Raw genomic sequence first — 23415 nt, forward strand, 5'->3', positions numbered from 1 at the left:
ACATGCACACAAGCAAGCACTCACACAGGGGTACAAGCACTTAATTTAACTGTCATACAGACACAAGCACACACACACGTGCGCAGGGCATTTGAGAATAAAAGCAAAGTTTACAAGGTCACATCACAGCGTGATAAATCCTAGAGATATCCAGCAGCAGACACGAGTTGGACCTAATGCATCTGTAGTAGCTGTGTCACTATGGAGAAATAGAAATAGCGATGCTAATATGATTCCTGTTGATGTTTAGGTCTGTCTGCCGATGCTGCGACTTTATTAGCTGTCTCCATGATCATTTTGTGGCTTTGTAGCATCGCTGCTGCCTGACAGCCTGTGTGAGAAACGGAAGATTGGTGTAAAGATGGCAGGCACCAAAGTTTCATTCAGTCAAACAACTTTATGCTTGAAGTAATACATTTTACTACAGCAGCGAAAGAGAGTCCGAGTGTCGCATCTAGCTCAAATGTGATCACACAGAAACTGAGGAGTGGTGACTAGGCAGCACCTTCCCCCTCCAGGTGTTTGCTGGGGTGATGGAGTGGGTTAAAACAGCAGGTTGGCAGACATGGAGGGAAGCAGTCACACCGATGTCACAGGGAAAAATGGGAAATTCTCCAGTTTAACTCATGCAAACTCATGGTCCAATTTGTATTATTTACATCTCCCATAATTTTCATGAAAGTAGAAACTAGTCTAAGTTTTAATGGGTTAGAAAAGGCTGCCAGGTTGAGAGTGTATGTTCAGGATATGAGGCTAGGATGTTAGGGTGTATGACGCACTGCAGCTACAATTACCTGCTGAATGAGCTCACAGGCTTCGTCACATTCACTACAGCGTCATGAAATATGTATTAGTATTCCAAACTGAAGCCAAGTTATAGCAATTAGCAACATCATAGCAAAAGTATCGGTCGTCAAAAGATACACGAAGAGAACAAATCATTAGTTGAGCGTTTCTCGTGTCTTTGTTTGTTTGTTGTTTATGTCACGAGTGACAAAAACCCACAGAGTGGCACCGTAGCTCAGTTAGTAAGGTACATCCATTATCACTGTGGCTAGCAACAAAGAAACAGGATCAAAACAAAATGTACTTAGTGGGGAAACCAAGCAATCGCCTCTTTAGAGAGACTTACAGTACAGCAGAACACTGGATGAGATGAAACAGCCCCCAAACCTGCCAATCACCACAGCCACAACACTCCGAATAATGCACAACTTACACAGTTTGTATGGGTGAAGTTATTAAGTAAGAACAAAGAAATAAAATTACAGTTGTCATAAAGACAGACATCTATAAAATGTTTCTGCACCGTAATGGAATGCCTGCTCAAATACAATATGTGGAGTGTCAGCATACAGAAAGAAAAATGATTTGCTAACAAAAACAGCTGCACAAAGCTGACAGGAGAATCCGCAAATCCACGGGGGGAGGAAAAATTCAACTAAACTCAAAGAAATAACAGAGACGAGTGGAAGCAAACAAGAGGAAAGCAGGACACAGGCAAGCAAAGCAGGTTGGCAAACAAGAGAGGATAATCAGACAAAGAGAAAGGAGAAGAGAGCAGCATGAACAATTAAGTGTTTGGATAGTGGCACAGTTTTTCTCATTTTGCCTCAGTGCGCCACCACAGTGCATTTTCACATTGTTGTGGTACGAGTTAATCCTGGTTTCATCTGTCCAAAGAATTGTTGCAGATGTTTTTTAGATGTTTGTTGGCAAGGTTGAGTGTAACTAGTGGTTTGCACTTTGTTGTAAAGTTTGCTTTCATGAAGATATCTCTTGATTGCATACTTTGACAATGACACTCCTTACTCCTCGAGAGTGCTCATGACTTGTTGTTACATAGTTGCTTTTCTAAATCAAAGAAAGATTCTGGGGTCATCCATTTTCCAACCAATACATGGCGCATATTACTTGCATCAACATCTCTTTGGACCTCATATTGAGAGGTTTAGTCAAAACTGTAGCTGCCAAATGCAAATTCAACAGTTTTATTTCCTTAATTTGTGAAAAAATAATGAGGGAACAGGCTTCACCTGACCATAAAACCGCTTGTCAGTCAATTGTGCATTTAATCACGAGCCACTGGAAATGTATGAGGATATGTATAAAGATGTAATTCCAGTTTGTTAAAGCTCTTCCCTCGCACGTTGACCGTTTGATTTGGAATCCACTCTGGTGGTGCACAGATGCAAAATTACAAAAATGTCATTGTCCTTAAATCCTTATGGACCCAGCTGTATCCACGCAGTGGTGACAGTTGCTTCGACACAGGCGGAAACAAGACAGGGGTGAACCTAATGAGGTCGGGACAGACAATCACGCAGGAGGGAAAAGAGCAGGAAACAAAACTAGAGCGAGACTCGTGAGAAAACTAACCTTCAAAGCAAAGTAGAGAGTAACAAAAGATTTATGACTAGCACCGAGACACGAAGACAGCATGATGGCAGAGACAGGGGAAAACCAACAGGACCACAAGACATACGTCATTTTGTTTTGGATTGTTTCCATCTATTGGATGAAATGCAGTTTTCTATAAATTGTTCTTTATTTCTTCAAACTGAAAGCTCTTGTGCAGGGGTGGCAATCTCATTTCACACTTTGGAACACATTTAGCCCACTTTGGTATTAAATGAGCTAGATCAGTTTAATTTACCTAAACATTTAAGTCTTTGGGCTTAAATTGTAAGAAATAAATGTGCAAAATTAGGGAAAGTTCTGTCGGATAATCACACAGACTTTCCTCTAATTTTAAAACTGAAGCTTTTTGTTAATTATTCCAAAATTTCCTTTTTATGTTTTCCTACCGTGGTCACATTGTAAAAAACAAAGAAACAAACAAACTTTTCTGCCATTTAATTGTTTATCTATTACTTGCCTTGGTGTAGTATAAATAGCTGTGGGGGAGGTCTTCATCAATAAGAAAAGCTGTAAAACTCTAAACTGTAAAGTCCATGCTGTCCTTCACTTGTTCCAATGCTGTGTGGTGGACCCAATTAGAGTCTTCGCCAGGCCTATTTTGGCCCCCGGGCCTTATGTTTGATGCTCTTGTGTTTGTACAATGATGTTTGGTAAAGAAACAGATAAAACTGATAAATGGTAAAAATTTCGAAGCACTTAAAAAAATGTCTTTCTTTCTGTGTGTTTAAAATATTAATTTATGTAAACTATTTCTGTGAACCAGGTCTGCTCGTGTATTTTTTTGTGATGGTTAATTACTCACTAAATGCTTCTATACCCCTCCGGTGCCCCGTGTGGGTAACAGACCCCTTTTCACCTCAAACACTTTGACTGTCACCGCTTGAAAAGCAGATGTATAACTAATAGCATCAGCAAGCGCTAATGTGCATTCAGACATGCCAGTTATTGAATCAGCACCCACAATGCCCGGACCCTGGCATGGAAACATCTAAAAAAAAACAACCCTGTTATTATGAATCTGGTTAGTCACACCTGTTTAACAAGTCCAACTGTCTGCTGTGATAAAAGTCTCTTGGCTCAGTCACAAAATGATGCCGCAGCTAAGCGGGCTCTCTCCTGCCTCCGGGCTCTGGTTTAGTCTTCTGATGAATAACACATGAGGGTTTCCATGTCGCATCCTCGCCAGACCTTTGTGTGCATTCTGTTCTTGAGCCGAGCAACAGGGGAGAAAAGTTTTGTCCCTCCTGCCATGAAGGTGGGTTTTATACCTCGTTACTTTGGCTAGAAAATCTCAGCGTGGAAGCTGCAGGTCAGTTTCAGCACAGAGTTGTTTGCTGCATCTTCTGAAGCCGTAGCTTGTTGTGCGAGTGTGTCTACCTGCTAACTTACCCCTTGCCTACAGGCATATGTAGGTCATTGTCACCGTCGGGAGCTTTTTCTCTGTCAGCTACATTCTGTATGGCGGAGCTTTGGCCGCACATCAGCATCTCCGGTCAATATTTCCCTCCTGCTCCTCAAAGCCAGGAGTCTGAATGAGGCCTGGTGCTCCAGGGATAAGGGAGAAGATTGTGTTTTTTTCCCTGAGCTGGGAGTTGGGCTCTGACTTATGTGATGATGTTCAGTGTGGAGCTCATGTGGAGCTGAACAGAGATGGGGGAGATAATGATTGTTTGGTATAGCGGAGGTGGAAAGAACGGGGAGCGCTATTGAGTGATTCGCTATTTTGGAGCTGGCAGCCTGTCAAATCGTACCTCACCAAAGACGGGAAAGCCGAACCGGGATGATTGATGTTCCTCCCCTCACCAGATTGCCTGTTGCATCGTGGGATTACAGAGTTTTTATTGCTGAACATGTTCAGGAAGACCCCATGATGCGCTGACATGTTCAGACAAACATACCACATGATCAGCTTCACTGAAGAGACTCGGTCTGTCTTTACTGTATCTTTCAGCTGCTTATGTCTTATGCTGACACCGGTCAGAAAGTTCACAGCTCCCATCTTTGGTACATATAGAGTAACCATCAAACAGTTTCTAGTTTTTAGAGACAGCAACGATGTTAAATGTGTTTAATCTTCACCATGTAAGAATTTAGCGCTCTGTGTAGTTAGAAGCTTTGCGACAAAGCGCTAAAGTTCTACTGAAAAGTTGCCAGCTTCATTTCAAGTACATGTACAGCTTGTGTTGTTTGGTTTGGAACAACGCTGTCCTGTCGCGTTTCAGAGACTGGTTGGTGATATCCTGGCAACTACTGGTTGCTGTGGAAAAATGATCTTTCCTCAACTGGCTGGTGAGTGGTTTCTAACCAGTGGAGATTTCTTGTTTGTCTTACGTTAAATTGATCATTCACTAGCTGGACCCACGTCCTCATTTTAGGTCTGACAGTATTTTAGTAGATAAAGGTGAATGCTTGGACGTGAACAGCTTGCAGAACTGGGGGAACCTATATAGATGACAACTGGAAGGAGCGTGTTTGGAGGCGTGGTCCCGCTCCTGAAATTCCATAATCTCCAATTACATCAATTTAATGAAGTCCTTAGCTATTACTATAGTTTGTATGGAAGTTGTTGACTTGTCTACAAAGACTTGTCAACTACTCCTTAAGCAGCAATGAAATTGTAAGGTGTCCAACTCACACCAGAAATGGCGCATGTTTGCCTTCAAGGTAAAAGTTGCGTCTCTTGAAATGTGTTTGTTCCTGCAGTGTAGGCACAACTTTAAAGATGAACCTTCTCTGTTTCTGGTTTGTGCTGAACTTTTACAAGTTTAACTGCCGCTCAGTGGCTTGTTAGCAGGTATTTGCAGACAAATGAGCGTCTGATAGCAACCAAAACAACCACAAGTAGTTTTATGGTGCAGAGCCCTCTTTTGTGACAGATTTCACCTACAGTAGCAACAGCCAGCAACCACTCGCCAGCCAGACTGGAGGTTGGTAGGGAGTTGCAGACTGGTCTTCATGTCTGAGTAATTAAGGCTTAATGGAAGTCGCTAAGTGATATTTTCAATTTGAAACATGGCAAACATTGCCGAATGCACCCTCACCTGAGCAACAGCAAGTTCTTTCTTGTTTTCTTTTCAAAAGCTCAACTTGAAAACTGTAGATTTAAAAGTAAAAGTGATGTATATTTTTGTTAAATCCAGCTCACATATCTTATTTTTACAGTTAAAAAAGAATGCATATTTAAAGATAATCTTGTCTTTTAACTCATTCACTGCCAGCCATTTTCAAATCAGGTAACTCCCCACTGCCAGGGTTTTTGAGCATTTTTACTCATTTTTGAAGAGCCACAGAAAACTGTGTGTTATGATCATATAAACACTGAACCTACCAAAATGAAGAACAGACTCTCTTCTTTCATCCAAAAAAAAAGCTTGTTTCTACCATTTTCCATTCTTTAGTAATCAGCTGTAGAAGAGAGGTGGGTTCCACCAAAAATGCCTGTTTTGACCAAAAAAAGGGAGAAAACGAGCTTGCAGGTCGATTTTGTCATTACATACCATGAATGCAAGTCTGATATTCACTGACAAGCTGCCCGAGGTTGTATTCTAGCCCCTCCCATTGAAAAACGTAATTGACGTCTATAGACGTCAATGGCAGTCAACGTAAGTTTTTCAATGACGTCTATAGACGTCAATGGCAGTGAATGAGTTAAAACCTCTTTTGATTTCCGTAAGATTTCCATAGAAATTTGTAGTTCTTGAGTATTTCTTTTATAGAAACACTTTCTGCCTGATTTGTTGTTTAATCTTTCTTAAACAGGAGACAGTCCACAAGTGTCACATTAGACGGAGAGCACAGATAGCGTGAATACCATACCACACATTAGCTTCACTGAGACATTATTAGTTCATGTAAGCTCCCAAAACTGCAAGGAAATGGAGTCTGCACCAGCCTGCAGCTGTATGAGCTGCACTTTTATCAATTGAGAAAGGCTGTATTTCGGGTAAAGTGCTCCTGGGAGAAAAGCGGAGGGGAGACAGGATAAACAACCCTGGGTAAAAAGCACCATAATGTGGCTCAGCTCCGCATGGGGTGTGTAATGCTGATCTGTGCTGAACAGCAAAATGTAGCTAATGGCCCAGGTAAGTGGTTCAGTGCTGATTGTTGTGAAGGGGCAGAGCTCTCTGGCTTCATCCTTCACTCTTTTGAAGAGGTTGTGTTCCAGGTTTCAGCGCGGCCATCAGCAGCACCCCGTTCTTGCAGATCTCCACCCAGTAATCTGACAGGACCTCCTGTGGCGTGTCTGCAGAGGTGTCAGGTTCTCGTTGCCTTCCTGGGGTTTCCTTGATGACGTGATCTATACTTGAGAAAGCAGGGCAGTGTTTCAGGTGGAAAAAGTCTGTGCCAAAACACACCCACTCCCCCCCACAAACACACACACACAGGCATCGAACGACTGTGTGCACACGCACTTTAACTTAATGCGTGGATTGTGAAAGTCCAGAGATGCTGACTGTGGGTTTATTCCCAATGAGAAGTGAGGTGTGTCTTTTTGATGATGAGGTTATCATTCCCTGCCTCTCTTTAAATCCACATCAGTCCTTGCTTTCTCTCGCCGGCACTACATATTCCGCCTCTCCGCCACGATGAAAACACGCAAGTTGTCGCGGGTGGAGAGACTGTGGAGGGTGAGTGCTCAATTTGTTTAACGTCTTGTTTCTTATTTATAATTATGCTTTTAATCAGTCAGTTATGGAACACTCGATGGGCATGTTCAAAGAAAATTACAAAGTGTTGAGGAACGTGTCAGTGCTTTTTAAAAATGTATTTATTTTGCTTTAAACCATTCTGATGATATAATGAGCACTTGAGATGATAGCCCACGTTGTGGCTATTGAGATTGGATGAGTTTGGAGAAAAATCACAGTCATCACATCTGATAATGTCTGGTATTGTAAATTTAAGCACTGAAGGGCTGAAGGGCAACTTTTTGTGATAAGTGCAGATTAATCTGCGCCACACTGCAGATTATTCAAAGTTATACTAAGCATACTTTGTTTTAGTTACTTCAACGTCAATGTTACTGCTGTTTATGGCATTTTTATTACTCTATCGGATCAACATAGTTTTTTCCCGTGATGCCATACTTTACATGAAGCGAGCTGAAGTACCAGACACACAGGGTCCAGCAAAGAAATCTCTTAAGGCACTCTGTGTATAGGCATTAATTGTGGTTAAGCAAAAGATGCACTGTAATGCACAGAGTGCTTCCTCAGTCCCATCATGCAGTATCAGCTTTTTTGCTAAGAAGCATTTTTGCTATACCCCCACCTCGATGGTGTCCTTTAGTAGCAATCGACTGTGGGCACAGTGAGATAATCTGAAAAGGGCAAAGCTGAACATTTCGCTGTGTGCTCGCTCTGGATTAAGCGTCCGCTCAACTTTACAACCTCCTTCCTTTAATAGAAAAGAAAAACTGTCCCTTTAATACGTTTTTCCAGTTTTAATCAAATGCTTACTGACCTCAACAGACACATGAAACAGTTCAGCATTCATTAATGACACCGTCATACAGGTGTGGGCTCAACAGTGCAATATGTTTCACTTTCAAGCCATGGCACAGGAAGCAGGAGGTAACAACAGAGACACAGTCTGTCTGTCGTCTCTTTATTTTGCCGGGCATCCTTGGGTGTTGTCCTTGTCACTAGCTTGTTGCCTTATATGTGCATTCACGCGACGTCCTTCTTCTTGTCTTGTTGTCACAGAAACCTGTCTCGACAGAGAGCTGACAGTGTGCAGGCTGTCACAATATTTTTGCGTTTTCTCTGTTTTATAGATGCTACTGCTACTATCAGATAAACTCCTGCAAACACTACCCATGAGTTTTTGCCCTCATCACTGCGCTTGTCATTCAGTGTCCCAGAAGTATCACAGCGGCTGAATCTTATTACTCTGCGAGTCCCCCGACCTTTCTTCTAGGGGCACAGTAAAGATAACCTTGGTCGTTTAGGGTTAAATTCACGCCTCGTGTAGGATGCATTGTGATTGATATAACTTTAGATGTAGAGCTGCAGGCTGGCTGGATTTAAGCTGACATTGAGAGAGACGGGTTACGCCCTTTCACACTACACTGATGAGACGAGACTCAGGTGTACATCTGCATCTAAAGGACAAAGGTCACTCTTTCGAAGATGAGATTGTTCAAACTTTGGACTGAACAGACAGATGGTTTGAAAGAGGAGTAAAAGAGGGCAACTGTTCCATTCTGAACGACCGTCATTGAACAGAGGTAGCACCAGCTCTCAGCCACCTGCAATGCAGTCTTGAAATCCCTTCGCATGCAGTTCAACCCCTCTCACAACTTGCGTCAGGTGACCTCAATAGGTCACACGATAGGGTGGGGCAAAGTATTAGATTAATAGTCAATCACACGCCATAATGTAATGATGTGCATGATCAACGGTAGATCAGCGACCACCTCCGAAGAGGACTACCCCCATAGGGGTTAAATGCCTGGATCTCTCCGTATCCGCAGAGGTGTCAAAGAACTCAAAGAAGTCCAGTCACCTTCTTTTTTCAAGCTCTTAAGACCATTCACACTCACATCCAAACCTCAGATACACAAACTGCAGTACTTTTGTTTTAAGGCAGAATACATGCAGCAGTAATACTGTCATCGCATTGTCTGCACTTAGAATCTGGTGCTTTTTTACTGCAAATTTCTGCATACTAACAAAGGTAAGCCAGACAGCGTGTGCATGTTTCTGCACATTTCAGAATAAAATGCCTCAATGATGGAAGTGGAAGTGAATGGAATAAATGTTATTGCCAAAGATGTGGAGTCAAAAATTTGCAAATGAATTGGCTACTGTTCAGTTGGTTAAGCTTTCTGCTTATTCATAGTGGTCATCTTCTTTGCTTTCAGTCTCTGTGAAAGCATGTGGGTGTATGTATTTGTATGTAAAATATCCAATTTGGCTCTGAAGACTAATGAAGAAAGAAGGAGCAAATAATGAAAAACTAAACTAGATTCTAATTTTCTTTTTTTTTTCTTCTTTTTAGTAATCAGAAGCTTCCGGAGATGTGGAGCAGTCTGATAATAAAAACTTTGAATGGATAAAGATTAAGCACATATTCCTAATTTGCTTTTGATCACTTCCCCCTGAATCTCTAGGATTCCTTTCTCAAGACAAACAGAACAGCACTGATATATTATTCATCCCACGCTGCATGCGTGCGTCATTATCATTTCCTTTTGGCCCCAACAAAGAGGCTATTTTACACCTGCAGCTTTTGTTTATTCGATGATTTGTAACTCCCTTATCCAAACACATTGCTACTACTCCCCTCGTTACTGCCCTTGCTGCAGCACTTTATCATCAGCAAATTTCTATAACAACTTGCCAAAATGCAACATTAACTTGGAACTTTTTTTTTCGTCTCTTAATTTTACGACCCTCTTGTAAGTCATTGATGAGAACACATAAAGTTCACGAGGCTCGTAAGTCTGCTTTACGAAGACTGGATCAGCAGATGGGTTAATGCTTTGTAAATGCATGCTGACTCACCCCGCTCGTCTCTCTCTTTCTTTTATAGATGCCAGATGCCTCTGTGCTGCTCTTAATGAACAGCTCTGCTATTTCCTCGTTGACGTTGTTTTCTTGCATTTCTTGCTCATATCCACCTAACAGATCTCAACTCTATATATGCATCTTTTCTCCCCCCCCCAATTAGAACAATCTCTAAAAGCCTCTGTGATAAAAGGGGAAACGCTTGTGATCTCTTTTCACATATCGGGTTAAGACACTGATGACAATGCTCCAGTTAGATGTGTCTAAGATACCTAAAAACAAATGTAATAAATTCAAATTCAAATTCAAATTCAAATTTTATTTGTCACACACACACAACCATACACAGTATGACGTGGGGGTGAAATGCTTGTAGCTGTACAATGCCCGACCATTAAATGACAGAAGAAAAGTTTTACAATATTTACAATTTACTACAAAAATTTACAAATTAACTTAGGAATTTACAGTAAAGAATGTGCAAATAGCAGAAGAGATTATAAAGATAAGGATTATAAATTATAGGAATTATAGGATTATAGGAAATGTGTGGTGGTGCGTGTGGTGACGTATGTGAGAGTCCAGTCTTATAGTGACGTGTTTGGGAGAGTCCAGTCCTACACCTGGTTCAGGGCCCGAATAGCCTGGGGGAAGAAGCTCCTCCTCATTCTCTCTGTTTTGGCCTTAAGGGAGCGGAAGCGCTTCCCAGACCTCAACAGTGAGAAGAGTCCATTGTTGGGATGGGAGAGGTCCATCATAATCTTCCTAGCTTTGGACTTGCACCGCTTGGTGTAGATGGACAGCAGGTCAGGGAGCTCTGATTGAATGATGCGTTCTGCCGAGCGCACCACCCTTTGCAGATCTCGTCTGTCCTGCTTGGTGCTGTTCCCAAACCAGTTGCAGATGTTTGACGTCAGGACGCTCTCGATGGTGCAGGAGTAGAAGTTCTTGAGCACCTTCAGTGGCAGATGGAAGTCTCTAAGTCTTCTGAGGAAGAAGAGACGCTGACGGGCTTTCTTAACCAGGGTGTTGATGTGACAGGACCATGACAGGTCCTGAGTGATGTGGACACCCAGGTATCGGAAACTGTCCACTCTCTCCACTGGCGTGCCACTGATGATGAGGGGTTTGTAATTCCTCGCCTGCTTTGTAGTGAAGTCCACGATCAGCTCCTTAGTCTTGCTGATGTTTAGGAGGAGGTTATTCTCCTGGCACCAGGTCTCCAGGTTCCTAATCTCCTCCAGGTAGGCCGTCTCGATGTTGTCGGAGATCAGGCCCACAACAGCAGTGTCGTCAGCAAACTTGACAATGGAGGTGGTGTCGGATGTGGCTACACAGTCATAAGTGTACAGTGAGTACAGCAGGGGGCTTAAAACACAGCCCTGAGGCACTCCAGTGCTGAGTGAGATGGAGGGGGAGACTTGTTTTCCCACCCTCACTGATTGGGGTCTGTCTGTGAGGAAGTTGAGGATCCACTGACACAGTGATGAGCTGAGTCCTAGATCCGTCAACTTGGTGAAAAGCTTAGAGGGAATTATTGTGTTGAATGCTGAACTGTAGTCCACGAACAGCATCCTAACATAATTCCCTCTGCCAGTGTCCAGGTGACTCAGGGATGTGTGGAGCAGGTGAGATATGGCATCGTCTGTGGAACGATTAGTCCGGTAAGCAAACTGAAGTGAGTCGATGGTGGCAGGAAGTGAAGAAGTGATGTGATCTCTCATCAGTCTTTCAAAACACTTCATCACAATTGAAGTCAGTGCTACTGGACGGTAGTCATTGTGGCAAGCGGGCTGTTGTTTCTTTGGAACAGGGACAATAATGGACCGTTTGAAGCACGTGGGAACCACAGCTTGGGCCAGGGAGAGGTTGAAGATCTCCGTGAACACCGGTGCTAGTTGATCAGCGCAGGCTCTAAGGACCCGGCCAGGGATTGCATCTGGTCCTGCGGCCTTCCTGGTGTTCACCCTCCTGAAGGTGTTCCTCACGGCATGCTCTGTGATGACGAATGCATTTTCTTCACTGGTGCACTCCGAGCGCGCGCAGCCGTTTGTTGTTTTAATTGCTGCGGCGTCGAAGCGAGCATAAAACGTGTTCAGCTCATCAGCCAGTGAAGCATCGGCATTCATCATTGAAGAAGCTGGTCATTTATAGTCCGTTATAGTCCGCAGTCCTTTCCACAGGCTCCTAGAGTCGCACTGTCGTAGCTGTGACTCTAGTTTTTCCCCGTAGCTCCGCTTTGCCTTTCGGACCGCGCTGCGCACGTTGTAGGACGCAGCCTTGTATAGGTCCATATTACCGGAGACAATAATGGCAAACTATGGTTTTGAATTATGCATTATTATTACTGCAGGGCTCTAGACTAACTTTTTGCCATGGGCGTACCGGTACACCTAACTTTTTAAAGTTAGGCGTACCGGCACAAAAGTTAGGCGTACACAAATTTTATAATAATTGATATAATATAATGTGTTTTTCTGGATACACTGTGCTTTTTCAGCATCCAAAGATTGATGACACCGTGTCAGAGCACTGGCTATGAATTTCAGAAGGATCAGGCCTTAACTTAACAGAAAAGTTATCAATAGTTCTTTTCCTATTACAGCTACATCCACTTCTGTCGTGCCTAGGCTGCTCACTAGGGCTGGGTATCATCACTGATTTCTATAATCCATTCGATTCCGGTTTTCAAAGTCCCGATTCGATTCAACTTAGCCTCAGACAGTCAGAAATATTATAATTCTGATGATTTATCAGTACTGACTTCATCAGAATTGTGAGCATCACAGCAGATGCCTTTGTGTGAAAGTAACTGAGAATAAAACACAGAAAAACATGAAGGAGATTTTCCTGGTCTGGCTTTTTATAGCAGATAACCTTAAAAATATTCTACAATGTTCTGCATATAAAGTTTAAATTTCTTCAGTATTGAGTAACAGAAAAAATAGGCTTTCTTGTCCGAGGTCATTTAAGTGAAAAAAAGAAAAGAAAAAGACAGCAGCCGACAGCGCTGTAAACAACGGTAGACTGGTGGGTAATAAGCGAATGAATAATACAGAAAACAGAGATTGGAGACGGGAAACTGTTCTTGAAGCACAGAGAGAGAGAGAGAGAGAGGGCTAGCTGTGCATGAAGTGTGATTTCAATAGTCGTGGAAGCAAAACAGCAAAATTCATGACGACATTGATCAAATGTGAAGCGCAGTTTGCTGCTTCTTTTGCTGCTGGCTCGGCGAATTTTGGTTGGAGAGACAAAACCTGCAGCTCAGAATCAGCGCAAAAAGACGTAATCACAGCGCAGACCGGACGCATCAGAATCGCTAAGCTCCGACAGCGTGTCCGTCTACGGGCCGTCGGGTGAGAAAGCCGAGAAAGACAAAGTTGATTCTGATGCGTCGGGTCTGTGTTTACGTCTTTGTGTGGAATGCGTGTACCTGCTCTCGTTTGCTGTTTGGTTGTTGTTGAAATGGTTTTGTGAGCTTTAATCTGAGAATCTGGCGTTTCTGGCAAAACACAGTTATATTTAAAAGTCGATTCAGGATTTAATGAATTGATATCGCTTTATTCAAGCTACTCACCTCCCACTTCCACCTACATTTTCAACTGGACCACGGCCAATCAGAGAGGTCCCGCCCCTGACTACCTCTGATTGGTTTAGTCCACGATAGGGGCAAAATGTGTGTCTGTTGTTGACCACAGGGAAGGTTGCAGATTTTTTTTTTTTTTTTTTGCTACCCGAACAGTTGGTCACACAGGTGCAACCAAATATTTTTTTTTAGTCGCACCACTGAAAAATTGGTCGCACTCTAGAGCCCTGTTACTGCATAACTTGCAGGCTCGGGCCTTAGAGATAGATGCGCATAAAGCAAAAATCAAAACTCTTTTTGCTTCAATCAGAATTTTGTTTTGCACAGTTGTGCTTCGTTTGAATGCGTGACCTTCAGTCTACAGACTTTAACACTGGAAGGCTGTATTCACATTTTAACTGCAGAGTTAAATAGAGAAACACCAGATTTTAAGAGTACTTGGGTATTCTTGGAGTTTTTGAGATATTTCTTATGGTAATAATAAGAAATATGTATTGCAGGAAAAAGCATTGCTGGGTGTCTTATAAATGGACCACTGAGATCTAGTGTGAGAACTCAATTAGCATTGCATCGTGCGCCTCCATTATTGGCAACCTCAGTGCTGTAAAACTGTTTCCCACAATTCTCTCCAGGGTTGCAATTTTCTCCTGGAAGAGTCCAGTTTTAGTCGTCAAGGCAGTTACTTTTTGTCAGAAAGTGATGTGTAAAGATCTTCTTTTTTTCCTTTTGGAGGCATTTCCTGAGAAGCTTGCTCCAGACTGCCCGGCGGTGTGTTGCAGAGACACAATAATCTTTTTTCCTCAGGAGAAATTCATGGGTTTAAAGTTTTGATGTGCAGCTAGCAGAGCGCTGTCAGCTGTTTAGGTTCACAAAAGCAAAATACTTTGGTTTGCTGTGCATGAAAAATATATGAAATATATATATATATATATACTTTATTAGGAAGACATGTAAACAGAGTACAACAGTGTATAATAAAGCCAGGCTCTGATTCCTTTTTATGACATTGCACTGTGAAAAGTTTAGGAATAAAATGTTCTATATATCATTTAACATTTCGATGTTAAACGAACAAACCCTTATATAACCTTCAGAGCAGAGACTGGAATAAAACTGGATGGTTCAGCTTGAACTGTGACCCTGTTTGTTTTGACCTCTGATTCTGGTTTATGTAATATTCTGAGGGTAAGATTCTCTTCCTAGTTTCTATACTTGTGATCCCTCTGTTTAATATTTGTATTCTTTGTTTTGTTATCCAGCTGTTAGGTTTCTGTCATCTTCTCCTGTTTTCTCTGTCCTCTTGTGTTTAGTTTCCTTTGTTAGTATTAGGTGTCTCCCTGTGCAGTGAGTCGTGTCTCAATGTTTATTTGGCTTTGTTTCCCAGTCATGTCTCTATGTGTCTATCTGATTTCTCTGTGCTCTTGCCCTTGCGCTCTGTATGTAGTCAGCTTGAGTCTTAGTGTGTGTCTCTTATTTTGTCAGTCCCTCATCCTGTCTGCATTATGTTCTCTTCTGCTTCCCCTGCCTCATCAGTCAGACTGTGTTCAGCTGTGTTCCCCGGGTGTTTCCTCTCTTCACTGATTCCCTATTCTGTATATATGTCTGTGTCCCCTTCTGTCATTCTCACGATCTCCCTCATCCTCTGGCTGTGTGTTCTGGCCATTCAGTGTTTCATAGTTTTGTAATATCTCAGTTTCTTCCTAGTTTTAGTTTTGCATTTTGAATGCAGCACCAAAACTGTGTTTTTGACTTTAGTCCTGCCTGGGAGTCCTGCATTCCTGCCTGACACAGTGTTATGACATTTCTGACTCGGGGTATGAAAAAACAAATGTTATATGCATTGCAAATTTCAGTTTCCTAGCAACTGTTTACATTAAGACAATTATTTCTTGTATAACAAGTTTTCTGAAATTTTAACATCACATATGCAAATGATACAACCACTCATTAAACACTCACCTGTTTGAATTCATGTCAAAAAGACACTTCTTACGAGAAACATGGTCCGGAAGCTTCTCAAAATTGACCCGAGTGGTTGTTTTTACAGTATTGTCTCACCTGAAACTGTCTTGGAGGCGCTCTCTGCATAATCTAAAACTTGACGTTTTCAGCATTCAACAGGAATCAGCAAGGTGGTGGGAGGATGCGCTGACCTCGTTAATGCTTTATTGGATTTGGTGTAAATGCCAGCAGCCAATAAGGGGGAAAAAACAAGAGGTCAGCTTGCAAAAGCAAACGCAAGTAATAGGTAATAAACTAATACTATTTATAATATAGCCATTTCAAATTTAACTTGCTGCAGAGGACTGCACATTATGAAAACTTTGAAAGTTTCCAGCTTTAAAAATGCTAAACACGTAATATATTTGTTTAAAAAACCACCACAGGCTCAGTGTCAGGGAGTAATGCGAACCAAATGATGCTGTTGTCATAAGTTAACAAGTGAGTTTATTGGAGGGGTAGCCTTCTCAGAAAAACAATCAAGTATTGATGAGGGTCAAAGAATTAGGTCCAGAGGCTAAGGAATCATTCAAAGTTAATGTAATTTTTTCTCTCCCTGTGTGTTTTAATGTCTCCAACCAATTCAAGACAAGACAATAGTAGATTAATTGTTTCCCCCAGAAAGCCCTCTCTTGGTAAAAGACCAATAATGAATCTGATTAAAGACTTGAAGACTTGTTAATTACCACTCTGTAATGTCCAGACAGTGAAAAACTGCCTGTGCCTACAGTTTGAAAACTTCTGTGCCTTTCATCACTCTGTATGGAGGCGTGTTTTCTCAGGACTGAATTGATGACCCTTAAGTACAGTAACGATCCGTGATGAACTGCTGCCCGCACGGCATCTCTATCCTTAACCTGTGATTTGTGGCTGCTGCATGGCAGGCAGGAACTGTGATGCGGACAGCAGTATTTACAGTAAGCGAGGCAGGTGTGCTGCCAGTTGGACAGCTGAAGGAGTCACGGCAGGCCGGAGGGCGTTGGGGGCATGACTGATGATTGAGCCGGGCATGCTGGCAGCTGGCAGGTCAGCTGAGTGGAAACAGCTTGTTCCTAAATCAGCCGCCCTCACTGATTGATGGGGTTTTACTGGAAATGCGCATAATGAGCAGATTAAAACATACGGTTCAAAAAGTTTTGTTTTCATTGAATAGATGGTGGCAAACAATAATTTTTTTATTTTTTATATATATTCCTGAAGTCCCCTTTAGACATTCCTCTCCCCTTCAGACAAGATACCCAAAATCAAGCCAAAATCTTTCGAATTATAACCATATTTTCCTTTAGTTAAGGAGACCAGCTTACGCTTGATAAGATACACCACGTCTTTATTTCTTCTCGTTTGGGACGCTGTAATTCTCCTCATCTCCATTAACTATAAGTAAATTACTTGCCTTCAGCTCCAGCTGTCTCAGGGATTTAAACACGCAGTTGGGAATCAGATCGTACCATTCCCATTTGTGCATCATTGCACTCAAAGTTCTACACTCGATTTAAAACTTTTGCTTTTAAGGCTTTTTAAAATCACAAAGAGTAAGATTGCTGATATATTGCTGTCTTGTGAGCCGCAGTTTGATATCTGCGCTCTCCCTGCTGTTCAAATCACTCAGGTCTTTACCTTAGGTGCCCGGGATTTTTCAGCCTGTCTTTGCTTTTGCATTTTCTAAGTCAACTCAGTCTTTTTTGGGTTGCTGCATAAAACTTCCTGAAGGCTTTCCATGAAGTAAAAAGAAGCTCTCTATCTTATTTCATTGTTATTTTTTTATGCTCCTCGTTGGTTTTCATTATAACGACTCCTATAAATTCTTGTCTACAGTTTTTTGTTTTAAAGTGAGTCGCTTTGTAAATGTACTCACAAAAACTACATTATAATCTTTCTATTTTTCATGCGTTAACTAGATTTAGAAAGCCTTTATTGTCCCAGAGGAGAAAAAAGATTGTAACAGTAAACAGGCAGGGGCACCGGCTGACATGTCATAGCAGGGCAGAGGTTGAAGATAAATGTCTTCTTTATCTTCTTCTATAGAATAAAATAGCACTTTATTGTCATTCTACATGTACAACAAAATTATTAAAGTATATTCTGTGTTTATGGCACACAAACAAATGCCTGCTCAGAACAAGCTCATTGTGGAATTTCTGTTTCATTTATCGTTCTGTGATTTTTAAAATCCCTGAATTGTCTCAGGAAAAAAAGTGGTGGGTATAGCTCTGCTGAGAGGTCTCTCCTATTAAGTCTAAAATAGGCTAAATACTTTTTTTTTTTACTATATTCAGCACAAATATACAAGTAAAGGCTGCACGGGCCACAAGCTGAAACATGTTTGTCAGACAATAACATTTTTCTTTGTAATACAAGTTTAATGGAAATTTTACATCTTGGCCACAGTGACATGCTAATCCTCTTTTACAAGACAAACAGATCTCAAAATGTTATCTTTTGCATTTTATGCTCCTGTGATTATTGTATCCTGTGAGAATGGCACGTAGATATCTTATCCTTATTCTTTTATTATTCTTTGCAAAAAGCCCTGCAGCCTGCTGTTGCGCTCTGTATTGTAGTTTTACAGCCTGTTTGTGTACATCAGTTTATTTCAAATTTCCACAACATTTAAAAAAAAAGATTTTAATTCATTTTGCAACAGCAGTCTGCATGAAATAATAACCAGAAACAGCTTATCTACCTCCCGTGGTCACAGGATATAATCAGAACATTACATGTAAAAGTGTGCAGACAAGTGTAATATCTTGTAATAGAAGATAGCATAAAGACAAAGCATGATGTGATGGAGCCTTCCATTCAACCAGGTCAGCTTAACATAGACAAAGAGCAGAATCCTAAAAATCTTCCATCATCGTATACAGAAAATACGCTCACGCTGCAACTGGCTGAGATTCAAATGACGGTTTTTTGATCTCAGCTGTAAAGTTTCAGGAGTTCATCTTGCACAGTTTCCATGTTATAATGTTGACAACATCTGAATACAGACAGATAGGCTGAGATACACCTGCCATAACTCAATTTGTGGAGGTTCCCGGTACTCTGAGAATCTCCAGGAGCACATTTTGTAGTGATGACAGGTGCAAGCTCTCTGGATGAAAACAATATCGGTTACAATATCAAGCTGGTAAAACATGAGTATGAAACATTAATAACACTACAGCAGCTAGAAAAAGTACATCAGCCTCTGAGTTTGCTCCTCTCTGAAACACTTTACACTAAATGTTTAGATTTGCAGAGGCTGTGTTTTGTTGCAAAGCTGTTGTGTTGTTTTGCGTTAGATTACGCAGATGTTCGTGTTATTGTGTGTGTCCCCTGTTCATCAACATAGTGCTGCTGTGCTTTCTTTGCACTAGAACAAAAACCCCTTGGGGATGCATTTATGCAAACACATGGTAGATAATGGTTTTCTGCCTTTTTTCTATGGCTGTGGCCTTTTCAGGCTTTCTGCTGTGCTGCTTGGCCTGCGGAGAGAGTTCAGCTGATAATGATCGTTTATCCAACAAAACTGCCCTGGCCTTTGCTAGGCGGACTCATCTCTTGCTCTTCTTCCTGTTCTCTTCGGTCTTAAGTGACAGGCTGATGGCTGTGCTCATTGGCAGAGGTGGACAAGCACTTTATTAACTCTCCAAAATCCCATGCAACATACTTTCTTCCTCTCTAAACTACAGTTTTTAATATAATAAGCACAATTTCTGTGAAAAAATCCTCAATATTGATTAGTCTTTAAGGTGTTGGAGAAGTAGTGATCACTGGGGGGCACTAGCATGCAGTTGAAGGCTTTCACAGCGTTTATTGACTGTTAAATGAATGGCACTTTGTGGGTCTTGTAGAAAGAAAAGGAAAGCTCTGCCAGTAATATAAGCAAAGATGCATTTACTGCTTGGAGCTTTTTGAAGGGCTATTGTAGACAAAGTGCAGCCTATATGAGTAACTGCTAAATGAGTAAAATATGAATGGATTTAATGTCAGTTAACTAATAGAAACTGACTAATAGGTGAGCCTTGTTTTTAAAAAAGCTCTGACCCTAAATGGCTCCACGTTGTTTGGTTTCTCCAATTAAACCTGATCCTGTGTTGTTTCATCGAATGTGTTGTGATCAATCGCCATAGCCTTCACCGCGTTTGAGTCTCATTTCTTGTTTGTTAGAGCTCTGCTGGTCGGATGAGCACTCTGCGTTTAACGCTGTTTGTCTTGTAAATTGTTTCCTGTTGCTTCTCGCGTCTGCTAAAAACTTTTAAAAATTTAGTGCAGCTAATTGTTAGGAAATTGCTTCCCCTTCCTCTTCCACCTGATCTTTTCACTGAGCAGCTGTGGAAAGCCTGTGAGTGAAAACAGATAATAAAGGCAGGACAGAGACGGTCACACACTGAGGATTAAATCGTAAACAGGCTTTCCGCTCTTGTGTCAGTGGAGCTGTCCACGGCCGTGGTGCTGAAACCATTCTTGGCAGTGAGCTGGTTGTGCGGCTCCCTCGGGCCGTGTGAGGCGCTGTGCGATGACAGCAGGACCAAAATGCTGTGTTTGGTACTATCTGTGTTTAGTCCCATCATCCAGCCAGAAAGATCTGAGCTTCATTTTGCAGCACTGTGAAAATTTATCATTGTGTCCATCCACTTTGTCTCTACACTTGCTTCAGCGTGTTTAATTTCTTCCATTTTTCCATCTTCACTTTGGGCAGGTAGCATTTTACATTCTCTATAGCTGGTCCATTTATCTGCTTTAAATTTTTCTGTTGCTGCAGACTGGATGGTTTTTACTGACACAGTGATGCACAGATCTGAGCTTACTCAAAAAAAACAACCCTCACTGTGTAGAAGATTTAAGTAAACATGACCATGGAATTAATTTTGTTGATAAATACAATAGTTATCGGTGATCCCAGCTTATAGTCGAAACTCTTGAAATATACAGAGGAGTAAACTGTGACCAGCAGACAGATCTAAGATATCACAACAACATTCCCTTTAAGATGCTTTAAGGTAAGATAAAGACCTAATAACAGAGAAAAACCCCCAATAATCAAACAACCCCCTTTGAGCAAACACTTGGCGACAGTGGGAAGGAAAAACTCCCTTTAAACAGGAAGAAATCTCTCAAGAACCAGTCTCAGGTAGGGGCAGCCATCTGCCAAGGCAGGATAAAAGACATGCTGTGGAAGAGCACATGACATTAATAATAACTAATGATTAAATGCAGAGTGGCGTGTAAATGCATAGTGAGTGAAGAAGAAGAAGAACGCCCAGTGCGCTCAGTGCCATCATTTGGCATGCAGAAATAATTATTTGTGAAGTATTAAACCTCATAGTTATTTCTGTTGTGGTACCTCATACACAGCATGATTTTTAACAGTGAATATGATGATTCTCAGGGCCCAGATATTTGGATTAAGTGAATCCTTGAAGATTTTAGTCCAAAGATCTGAAGAAATTCTCCAGCTGAGCACGAGACTCCTTCAAGTGTAATCAGTACTGTTGCATTTTTTCCTGATCTCACAGCCAACACACAAATTCCCAAATTCCCCAAATTTCCAAGTAAGCAAAACAGATCTAAGTGTAGAATATCCCTGAATGCATGGTGTATTTCTTAATGGTTACCTTAGCAAAAGCAGTCGACAATAAGTATTAATATTATGATTTTATATGCTTTTGAAACTTTGCATGTTTACCTTGATCTTTAGAGTTTGCTCTGCTCATTCTTGTTAATGTATTGATGCACAGATTGCAGAAAGATAACATGCCATTTCCTCGCTTGTAAACAAGCAATAATTAGCCCTTAGGGCTGCAACAAGTCCGCTGATGAAAACATTATATCAACTAGAGAATCTTTCCCTCATTCTCGTACGCAGGCTGTGTCAGTGACTCGTATCGCTGACTTTTTTGGTGTGTGTTTCTCTTTTACTGGGATTGTTCAGTTCCTTTCCCCCCAGCAGATGATCGGTTCAAAAGGCCAAGAGGCCTGCACAGACTGTGCATGACTTTAGAAGAAACTGTCTCTCCAGCACGAGAGCGCCCTGCGTGCGTGCGTGTGCGCGGCTGTGTGTGTTTTCATGTGTGGGGCACAAATAGGCAGACAAGCTGTGCTAACAAGAATGTGGATTGTGTGTGCTCGCAGAGATGTGGCGCACGGTGAGAAAGTTACAGTATAAACAATGTTTTGTCAGGAACCGAGACTATTTCTGCTCGATGTGGGAGGACGATATAACACTGCTTCTCAAGAGCGAGGCCAGCAGCAAGCCTTTGTTTTATTGGCAGACAGTACAGCAGCGGTGGCAGTACACTGGAGCGAATATGATTTTTATGGCTATAGACGCTCTATGCAAATCCATTCCCTAAACTGCAATGTAGATAGCATTAACAGCCATGAGTGTATTTAAGCTTTAGTAAGATAGGAACACCAATCCTATCTGAAAAGAGTCCACGCTTATAACTGAAAGTATTTTGTTCTTCTCGCATTGATTCTTGTTTCCATTTCCTGTATAATGGACTTGCCAGTAATAATGAGTGCCCGCAGTGATGTGATACAAGCTGACAGGTCTCCATATTATCAGTTGCTGCAAGCTCAGAGCTGAGCACAGAGGAGTCTGGTAAGACTAAATATAGGCCCAGGTGGAAGGACAAAACCTTGAGCTCCCCTCTACATTCTGCAAGGAAAGAAAAGGAGCAGTGCAGTGTTTTTGTGTGTTTTTATTGTCTAATACATTTCCTTATACGAATAAATAGTCTGCAGTCAACCGGATTCACAAAGGGGTTAAAATACAGAAATGACCTGTTTTGCAGGGGGAGGGGGGGTTATGTTGTTGATGTCCACATTTTAATAAATCCAGCCCTTTTTGGCCACTTAAAATACACACACACACACACACACACACACACACACACACACACACACACACACACACACACACACACACACACACACACACATATATATTTATTTATTTTTTGTTTACTGCAATTTCTGCTGCCTTCTTGGCCCGATCTCTCTTGCAAAATGTCATCGAGAGTTTTACATGCATAAATAAAAGATATTAAAAAACTGATTGCAGCTTCTACCTCTGACAGAAATGTTCTTTCTGCCTTAAAATGACTTGATGTCATTCACGAGAGATATATTTTGACACGTTTCACAGATTTTAATCCAATTAATCATTTACATCCCGTTAAATACCGACAATTATATGTTGGCAAATACCGGAAATCACTTTTTTGGCACAGCAGCTGGCGGCATAGCTCGGTTGTTTCCGTTTCCACTGCAGAGAGGTCCAGCCTGGTGGTGCTAAGTTCTGCAAAGAAGTCAATTTGACCTTTTTTGGTTTTTATTTTGGTTAACCTGACATTTCCTCTAAATTGACAATTTCTTCAAATAAGAGACCCGCAAGTAGCGCCGAGTCTAATTAACTGAAAAGAATCATGTAGGTTTTTTTCTTTTTCTTTTTTTCTTTTTTACATTTTTTAAGCACATCCAGCTGTCGTGGATGACACCACTCCCGCTCCGAGGTAAACCGAACCTCCCACATGGCAGCGGTCCACAGATTTCTGCACGTCAGCTGCTGAACTTTGCGCCGTCTGCACCCACGGTATCTCTGCGTTATTCTAGCAAATCACTCGTGGATAGCCTCGAACACTTTACGCGCATTCTCCCTCTCTCCCTCTCCCTCCCTCTCTCTCTCTCTCTCGGTGTGCTCCCCCTCTTTTCTCCGCTTCATTTTTTCTGCACCTGTCAGCAGCGGACGTGTGCGCGGCTCTTCTCTCCCCTTTTTCTTCTTGATTTGGCGTCATGACTTCGGCAAAAGACGCCGCTAACGGGCCGGGGAAAGTGGCTCAGCATCAGCAGCAGGATCAGGTAGGTCTTCAGGGGAGCTGACTCCTAATTGTTCCGCTCCTTATCTTTCGG

The 23415-nt window shown here is 41.8% G+C and overlaps 1 protein-coding gene across 4 annotated transcripts in view; it reads left to right on the plus strand.

The window, feature by feature from the left end:
• Positions 1-23415, plus strand: part of LOC113009997 (dipeptidyl aminopeptidase-like protein 6) — a 97264-nt gene that overhangs the window by 24850 nt on the left and 48999 nt on the right. The window contains exon 1 of one of the 4 annotated variants that reach the window (XM_026148742.1): positions 22934-23364. The exons of the other annotated variants lie outside the window; for them this stretch is intronic. Within the exon in view, the coding sequence (XP_026004527.1) occupies positions 23299-23364 (66 nt within the window). The 5' untranslated portion in view covers positions 22934-23298. Of the gene's footprint in view, positions 1-22933; positions 23365-23415 lie in introns of those variants that run through there. 4 annotated transcript variants of the gene reach the window in all.

This window comes from Astatotilapia calliptera, chromosome 18, assembly GCF_900246225.1.
Source record: "Astatotilapia calliptera chromosome 18, fAstCal1.2, whole genome shotgun sequence".
Taxonomy (NCBI): Eukaryota; Metazoa; Chordata; class Actinopteri; order Cichliformes; family Cichlidae; genus Astatotilapia; species Astatotilapia calliptera.